Consider the following 9,081-nt stretch of genomic DNA (forward strand, 5'->3'; position numbering starts at 1 on the left):
TGTATTGTCACTGATTTTTTTGGGGGGGTGAATTCTTTCAAAGCAACATATACCGCAAATCAGTCAGACACACAGACACTGTAAGCTAAGACTGCCATGCCTTATAGAGTGATGGGTGGTCTTTTGGTGATGTACAGTGAAGTTTGTGTACGTACCAAATGGTCACTGGACTGGGATGTTCCTTTCCATTAGATAGATCCTGTCTACCCTTTTCCCAAAATGCTCCAACTTTAACTTTTTATTTTAATTCATAACACACATATGGTTTTACAAATTAAAATGAAACCCAGATTTATTTCGACAAAATATTAAAACATTTCAACTTTGAATTGAACATGTGGTAAACCAAAAAAGCCCAATGTATCAAATGAGATACAAAAATATCATATAAACCAGAATATGTTGCATTTTTTAAAACATTTCTAATATTTTCTCTCAAGCTTCACAGGGTTAAATTGAAATTGAATTGACATTTAGTCAAATTTTTTAGTAGTTTTAGTTTTAAAGCTTCACAGGGTTAAATTGAAATTGATTTGACATTTAGGGTTTTTTTCTTTTGTTTTTTGTTTTTTTGGAAAAAAACAGTTACAGTTAAATATACATATATTTCGGTCTTTCAAAAAAAAAAAGTTTAGTTAACAGTTACCACTGTTGTAGAAAGGTGAGAGTAGCTGGGACACTGACAGCAGCGAGCCGTTCTGCTTGCATTGAAATTCCTTGGTGATGTCCACTCTGCACCACCAGCCTCTCTGGCTTAGTCTCAGGAATACCAACCAGCTGTCAGCCCAGTGTTCTCTCTCTGTCTCTCTCTTCATCTCCCTCTCCCCTCTCTCTCTCTCTCTCTCTCTGTCTCTCTCGCTCTGCTGTGATGAAAGCATCACCATATTAATTCTGGTTATGCAGGGTCTGTGTTTTTTTTTCTCCATTGCTGATATGCACAGAGCAGGCACTGAGGAGCACCAACACAGAGCAACAGATCAGGGGTATGAATCTTAATGAAGAAGAAAGTACTGGGAAAAGAAGTCTAATGAGAATCCGCCCCTAATCTTCCTCTTCCTCCTATGCTGGTTTTCTCCCCCGTCTGTCTCTCCCCTTTTCTCCAATGGACAGCTTGTCTGTGTTTACAGGATTTGTCTCCCTTTGATTCAGATTAATTAGTTGTCAGTGGATAACCAAGGACTCCAGTACTCGACTGCTGTCCTGGTAAAGGAAGAAAGGACAAGATGGGGTAAACACTATCCTACTGCGGCACATTGATACACATGGTTGACCATAACTGTAGCCCAGTGAGAGAAGGCTCCCTGACTAATTCTGGCTAAACGGCCGCTTTGTGGCTGGAATATTGAAAGGATATTCAACACTTAATAATGTTGCTGTTAAAAAAATCTTTTGCAGTGGGCAAAAGTTTTACATTACTACACACACCAATCAGTGTCAGAAATATGTAAAATCTTCATCCAACAATACTTAACATTTTCTGTACATTTCTGTATAAGGTTGTAAATATTTACTACATGATCCTTTAAGCAACTCTGAATTTAAGGCAACCGTAGAGAACGTTTTAAGCAGCTATAAACTGCAGAAGGCCCAAAGGGGTTTATTTTTCAAAAAGGAAATAGTACCAGGTGGAAACAGTGAGCAGTGCTGTGTACCGCACTCTGTAACAACGGGGCAGATAGGCTGCTGGACCTGTACCGCATGAGCAGAAGACTCGTTTTCCTACCACTAGGGGGCGATGCCACGACTTTCAGGAACGGAACTCAAAACCACATTTAAATTTACACAGTTACATTCATTCAAGTGCACTCAAATAAATCGGGATGGCTGGGACAAATATTGTTGTTGAATGACCTTCTGGTCCTCTACATTCACTTTAAAATGCTCAAACTTTTAGGCAAAGTTTGGCTAACTCTGACATTATCTGATTTATTGTGCATGTTTTGGGTTCTTCTATTTCTTTCCTCAAAACTCACACACAATTACATTAATATTCCTCCTGTCATAGCCTGTGCTCAATATGGGTCTTTATGTGGTATCACAAAGTCCTTTTCTCTGTTTCTTCCCAATTCTCAGGAGACTTCAAACCTTACTTTTACTCCTTCAGTTGCCATGGATACCCTCAGCAAGGCAGCTGATTGGAGGCAACAACAAACTTGGCTCTTTCAAGCCTTTGACAAATTTTGCCTCCAAGCTGACAATCTGAGAGCCTCTCCTGTATCTTTTCCCACACGCAGACACACACCTTTCACTGAATGCGCACACACAGCCGTTGTAGATAAACTGGGGCTGACGCATGTGCACACAGTGGCATCGAGCGTTGACAGCAGAATGGGGATCAATGTAATCTCCTTCAGCACAATCCAAAGCCACTGTCATCATCTATCTATCTATCCCAGAAGAACCATCGAAATGTGTGAAATCAATTCTGCATTCAATTAAGGAGCCAGCCACAGCAGTGTGACTCCAAAGGTGACCCCCAACTGCTCTGGTGCAGTGTTCATTGTTTATATAGTAACAAATATTGTGGCTAATATTCTGGTTTTTACCAAAAGGAACTAAATGGGATAAACAGAAAACATTTGTGGTAAATACCATAACAACAATTTCATTTTAGTTTGTAGTTTGAGTACAGTTTGGCCTCTGTTCACTTGTCAGAGTTTAGAGTTTCCATGGAAAATAAGAATACGCATTTGGCATTGACTTGCATCAAATGTATCTTTAGAATAGTCCACCCTGTGGAGATCATTTGTAGAGATCAAACACCCGTTTGATGGGGGCTTTGATCTAACATCTGATTGAATATATCTAGACGATTCGTCAGTCTAATGCGACCAGTTTAATTTCGAAACATGTTATTCTTTAAATATTGATAATTTATTCAATTTTACTTTCAACCGGGTAGGAACTTGTGGTGTTGGGATTTCGTTGCCCACCGGACATCTGAGCAGCTGCACAGGTGCTGGGAGTCGGTCTCCGCACGCCATTGTGGGAATCAGTTACTCTCGCATTACTGGTTGCGCCGACTGAGCTTTTTCAGCCGAGTTATTTCACGTGTAAAGTAACTGCAGAAGAAACTGACCCGCGATGGCAACGGACTCCTGGGCACAGGCAGTGGACGAACAAGAAGCTGCGGCTGAATCGGTAAACACATTTACGCAACATTAGCTAACATGTTGTTAGCCGGCTGCTAACGATGATATGGCCTATTCTGGCACTTTGCGATTGCTGTAAACTGCTATTTTGCGTTGCGTTATACGTAAAATAACGCCGATGAAATATTGTATATATATCTGTTGTTTTTTCAGCATTCGTTGGAAATGTTTTCATTTCATTGAAAATGAAACTAACGGCTGTTCCTGATATGGCGTCAGAGATATAGCCCAGAGGCTGCGTGTTCAATGAGTTAGTAGCCTTAGCACTTAGCTTTCCAAAAAACTAGTGATGTAACACTCTCCAAAATAGATCAGCTCATCGTGTAGTTAGTCATTCCCCACAAACTGCGCCGAATTCCATAGATGTGGAATGGCGAGTGGTCACCAGTGAAACTTTCCTTCTACCGTTTTCTTTTAAATTTATTGTGTGCATTTTATAAACGTAAAGTTGTGTGTTTTGTGGATCTAAGCATGTAATGGTCTTAAAACATACCCAAGATAAAGAAAGTTTTATTTTTTTTAGAGATTTACATTATGGCATTAACATTCATGTGCATTAGGAACACCAACTGGCATTGTATTTTATACATACAATGCCAGTCGGTGGAGGACATCCAGCTCACAGTTTTCAGAGCCATCTCTTCTCATGAGTGATGCATGTCCATTAATTACATTAATATTATCATTATTCATATTATTGTTATATGTGAGTCCCAAAGTCGAACCAGTCTGTATCATTCTTCTGCTCACATTTCCCACAGATCGGCAGTCTTCAAATTAAAGAAAAAACAGAAGAAAATGGTAAGTTAAAGTGGTTGTTAGTTGCAAAAGTCATCCCTCATATGAATAAGTAAATTAGATGTTAAGTGTCCTCTTTAACATCACAGGCACAACTGCAAATGCAACACAATTGAGTTCTGCAGCAGCAAACACAGAAGGAGGTGGAGACAACAAGACCACAGATGAAGATGACAGCGGTAAAGAGCGTATCATTTCTTAACACAATATTAGAGTTGAGCTGTTAGAGACTGTCTTGGACTGGAATGCTCTTGCTGTCTTATTTTAACCACAATTTATCTCATTCCAGAGGACAAAGCAGCACAGTCATTATTGAACAAGCTCATTCGAAGCAATCTAGTCAATAATACTAATCAAGTGGAAGTTCTTCAAAAGGATCCAAACTCTCCACTCTACTCTGTCAAGTCCTTCGAGGAGTTGCGACTGTACGTATTTGTATCATTCTCTTGCATATTCCCAGTGTTATGTTGAGAAGGTTTTAGTGCTGCATGCATATGGTCAGGTGTGAATCTGTGTTTGTGGGGAAATTTGTCCAGTCTAAAGATTAGAAAAGAATATTTAACTATAGTAGTAAGTGGATGAAAATAAAGTAAATGTGGTTCAATTCAATTCATCTGTAATCGTATTATTGTTTTACTTGGTCATCTTAATCCTTGTAAGTTTTTTTTGTTTTATTTATTCATGTTTTTCTCTGTAAAATAAGCAGAACAACATGCACAATTGACATACAAAGTGAGACATAATCAGTGTCAGCAGATCTCACTAAACCCAGTGGCCCAGTGTTATGGTGATCCCTAGCGTTACTGCGTGGGGGAAAAATAATGAGTTGTTATAAATAACACACATCAGTAAATCTGCAGAAAAACATCCAACCCCACAGCCAGGCTATTTCACTACTTGCGCATAAGTGGAATAATTGCTTGGAACAACACCTTATGGCACAGAAACATTAAAATTGAAAGTTTTTTTTGATAGAGTAATAGAAATAAAATGAAACTATGATCTGACTTTTCTTTGGTTGCAGCAAACCTCAACTACTTCAGGGTGTGTACGGCATGGGCTTTAATCGGCCTTCTAAAATCCAGGAGACTGCCTTACCCATGATGCTGGCAGAGCCGTGAGTGTTCCATAGGTTATATATATAACGAAGCCATAATGCCTGCTCAAATTTCTTTACAGTTAAAATTGTAAGTGTGTCATTGTCATGTTTATAATTTCAATATTTGTCCTTTAGTCCACAGAATCTGATTGCCCAATCACAGTCAGGAACAGGAAAAACCGCTGCCTTCGTCCTGGCAATGCTCAGCCACGTGGACCCCAACAACAAATTTCCCCAGGTATATTTTACCCTTTTTAGCACTCACATTCTCCTCAATGAGGATGAATAGTCAAATGTTCATAATTTAACATTACAATAACTTTCCTTCATTTCATCTTTCCATTTAGTGCCTGTGTGTGTCACCCACTTATGAACTGGCCCTTCAGACTGGTAAGGTGATAGAGCAGATGGGCAAATACTATCCTGAAGTCAAACTAGTCTACGCCATCAGAGGGAATAAGTGTAAGTCTTTCCTGCTCACACCACAGCCATATGTACACGTGACCTCAGGGTCAACTTTGTGTCTCAAACTCATGCGTGTTTCTTTGTGGATGTTCAAAACAGTGCAGCGTGGCCTGAAGCTTGAAGAACAGATAGTTATTGGTACACCTGGCACAATGCTGGACTGGTGCAGTAAACTCAGGTTTATAGACCCCAAGAAAATCAAGGTGTTTGTTCTGGATGAGGCTGACGTCATGATCGCCACACAGGGTCACCAGGACCAGAGCATCCGTATCCAGAGGTCAGTAGAATTTTATTTGTATTTTATTTCAGAAGCGGCTTGTATATTTGGTCTTTAATCTACATGATCTAGCCGTCCCTAAAAAATGCAGTTAAAATTAAAATAAAATTGTTTTATTAATCACTTGACTTTCAATTGTACAACTATAGTGTATTAGCTGATTAAGTCAAACTTGTTAAACCAACCAGAAATAATACTTTAATAGAAGATTATAATTCATTTTTTATTGACTAAGAGTCAGCTGCTGCCCAGTGGTTATCAGGTCATTTCACAGAAGGGTTAAATTGAGCAGTTTTGTGTATACTATACAGTATATGTGGGTGTGTTTGCAGGTATGGGTATTATGAAAAGAAAGTTACGATCTCAACTCTTTCCTGCCAGGATGTTGCCTAAAAACTGCCAGATGTTGCTATTTTCAGCCACATTTGAAGAATCGGTATGGAACTTTGCCCAGCGCATCGTGCCTGACCCCAACATTATCAAGCTGAAGAGAGAGGAGGAGACTCTGGATACCATCAAACAGTACTATGTGTTATGTAACAACAAGGAGGAGAAGTTCCAAGCTCTCTGTAACCTCTACGGAGCCATCACCATCGCCCAGGCTATGATCTTCTGTCACGTGAGTTTGTCCCTCTGTTGCTGCTGCTATGGTGTAAATCTCATCTCCTGTGAGACAAGTGAAAAAGTCATCCTAATGTTTTGAGAAGCTAAATTGTACTTTATATCTGTTCTCCAGACGAGGAAAACTGCAGGTTGGCTGGCAGGTGAGCTGTCTAGAGAAGGCCACCAGGTAGCGCTACTAAGTGGAGAGATGCAGGTTGAGCAGAGGGCTGCTGTCATCGAACGTTTCAGAGATGGAAAGGAGAAGGTCCTCGTTACCACTAATGTCTGTGCTCGAGGTGAGGACAATTAGAACAAACAGTGTGGTCGTTTATTTATTTTTTCTAGCTCTTGCTAATTTGAATTAGGGATTGGGGAATAGGAGGGTAAATACACAAGTCATGGTCACCTCTTGCTAATTTGAATTAGGGATTGGGAAATAGGAGGGTAAATACGTCATGGTCATCTGACATTTTATCTTGGATCATAATAGAAAATTTTGTCAGTTATAAATGTTCTCTCTTTTTTCTCCTTGCATCCAGGCATCGATGTAGAGCAGGTTTCTGTGGTGATCAACTTTGACATGCCTGTAGACAAAGATGGTAACCCTGACAACGAGACGTACCTGCACAGGATTGGACGCACGGGTCGATTTGGCAAAAGAGGCCTGGCCATCAACATGGTGGACAGCAAGATGAGCATGAACATCCTCAACAGGATCCAAGAGCATTTTAGTGAGTGTGACGATGTTGTCTTTGTTATTGACAAATCCATAATCTTTTGGTGGTGGGTTTTGTCTACTTGTCTAATGCAGTCATTTTTGAAAGCAGATGAGCATGCAGTTGTAATGTTACCGTTAGGGTTAGAAATACTGCCATAAATGAATCTAAATAGGTTTTGGATTACACTTGTGTGACTGCGATAATCTGGTCTATTTATCTTGGCAGGAACATAAATGACATCACTGAGCATTGAGATGAATTAATAAAGTTTCTTCTTTCTTCAGCTGTATGCTCTGTATGCCAAATGCTGATGGTTAGAATCTGCCAGAGAATGGCAGATTAAGACTGAGACACAGTTGTAGAAGTACAGATCTGTAGTGATACTTCTAAGCTGTGTTTTGGTTGCTGTCTATCATAATATTGACTGGGCTAAACATTTCGAATGACTTGAAACAGAATTTTCCAATAGATGCTAATAAAAGTAAATGATACATTTGACATCATTCCTGATATTGAACCTTTTGTGCTTTTTTTCCTACAGATAAAAAAATTGAAAAACTAGACACAGATGATCTGGATGAAATTGAGAAAATCGCCAGCTAAACACAAACAAGGACACGACATCCCTTCCCCTCCTCTTCGGTCTCCAAGGACTGTGCGCTCCTACAGTGGTTAAAATGCTTTTATTTTTATTTTTTAGCTCTCTGAGGGAAAACTCAAAACCACACACGACATATGTTTACACGTGGACAAGTGTTTTTTATAAATCTCGGGAACATACCCCATTTTACTCTTTGTACTTCTTTGAATAAAGGCTCTGAGATTATCTGTGTTTCATGACGTTGACTGAGAACGAGGGGCAAACGGCACCTCCTATTGTTGACTGTGGTGACGACATAATTTCTTAGTTTTCTTCATATATTCACAAAAAAAGAAAAGAACTCTCAACCAAATTTTTTATGTGCCACAAAGCATCAGGTAGCATTATCTGTGAATGTAACAAAATCATGTGCTCTGTTACACTCCTGCTATTTATTCGCTTTATATTGTGTTAACTTCAACAGTACAAAGAGTGAGGTTGGGTATGTTTCACCTTGTTGTTATTTAATCAGTATGATTGTGATGAGGTAAAGGTGATGGTTGCGTTTTAAGGGTCTATGCAAACCTATCAACCTGTAATAGCTATTAACTGTCATCCTGTATCCACATGACACAAACTAATCCTGGAATAACCTCAGCTGTAGAATCAGGGTGCGTAGTCAAAACGCCAGTAATGGCTGCCTAGAGTGATGATAGACTACCAACTCCGAGTCGTACTCACTTAGTTGTTTCTCTGCCTCTGAAAAAAAAGTTTGTTTCATTTGTCACCCGCCAATCACACTTTTTACACTTGTTTCTAGTTTTAAGTTTCGACTGCATCAGACTCATCATCAGAACAAGCTTTGGCTCCTCTGCTGAGCTATAAAGCCATGAATTTTTTTCTCGCTCATCTGCCTCGTTAAAATTTAATTTAAATACCAAGTGAGGCCACATTGATCAGTGGGTCATAGTGTCTCACACAATCTTTTCAAAATCAGGGTTTGACTTGAGCTCAGCTCCATCTCTTTCACCCAGGCTGTGCTGTTATCAAGGATTGTGAGTAAAAAAAAAAGATATATATATAAATCAACAATGCCTTCCTCAAGTGCATTATATATACATATGGTTTTGTTACTGATATTCTGAGATATTGGGCTTAATGTTCTGACTAACACTTGAAATTTAGCTTCTATATTGAGTAATGAGCCTCTGATGGATGTGTGAATTCTCTTCATGAAACCAAATGCTGAATTGACTTGAGGACCTATGCCAATCAGATTCACTGTGTCGCTCTGACACAATGGTGTGAATATTCAACGTGTACTTGTGTACATATTAAAAAAAAAAAGAAGTAGGTTAATAAAATAGTGCGGCTGGACTATTGATATT

At 39.3% G+C, this 9,081-nt stretch overlaps 1 protein-coding gene across 1 annotated transcript; it reads left to right on the forward strand.

Annotated features, from left to right (window-relative positions):
* The first annotated feature begins 2,877 nt into the window (after positions 1-2,877).
* On the forward strand, positions 2,878-9,040 carry LOC103386132 (ATP-dependent RNA helicase DDX19A). Its single transcript, XM_008320261.3, has 12 exons — positions 2,878-3,141; positions 3,914-3,953; positions 4,040-4,129; positions 4,240-4,375; positions 4,975-5,067; positions 5,185-5,287; positions 5,397-5,511; positions 5,614-5,791; positions 6,173-6,410; positions 6,528-6,690; positions 6,934-7,125; positions 7,655-9,040. The coding sequence occupies exons 1-12, from the start codon at positions 3,085-3,087 to the stop codon at positions 7,714-7,716; spliced, it is 1,467 nt and encodes a 488-aa protein (XP_008318483.1). The 5' UTR covers positions 2,878-3,084; the 3' UTR covers positions 7,717-9,040.
* The last annotated feature ends 41 nt before the right edge of the window (positions 9,041-9,081 follow it).

This window comes from Cynoglossus semilaevis, chromosome 11 (genome assembly GCF_000523025.1).
Source record: "Cynoglossus semilaevis isolate Cse_v1.0 chromosome 11, Cse_v1.0, whole genome shotgun sequence".
In the NCBI taxonomy this organism is placed as follows: Eukaryota; Metazoa; Chordata; class Actinopteri; order Pleuronectiformes; family Cynoglossidae; genus Cynoglossus; species Cynoglossus semilaevis.

Coding starts and splice junctions, on each gene's coding strand:
- LOC103386132 (XM_008320261.3), top strand. CDS start 3,085: ATGGCAACGGACTCCTGGGCACAGGCAGTGGACGAACAAGAAGCTGCG. Junction 3,954..4,039: donor AGAAAAAACAGAAGAAAATG/GTAAGTTAAAGT, acceptor TTAACATCACAG/GCACAACTGCAAATGCAACA. Junction 7,126..7,654: donor CAGGATCCAAGAGCATTTTA/GTGAGTGTGACG, acceptor TTTTTCCTACAG/ATAAAAAAATTGAAAAACTA.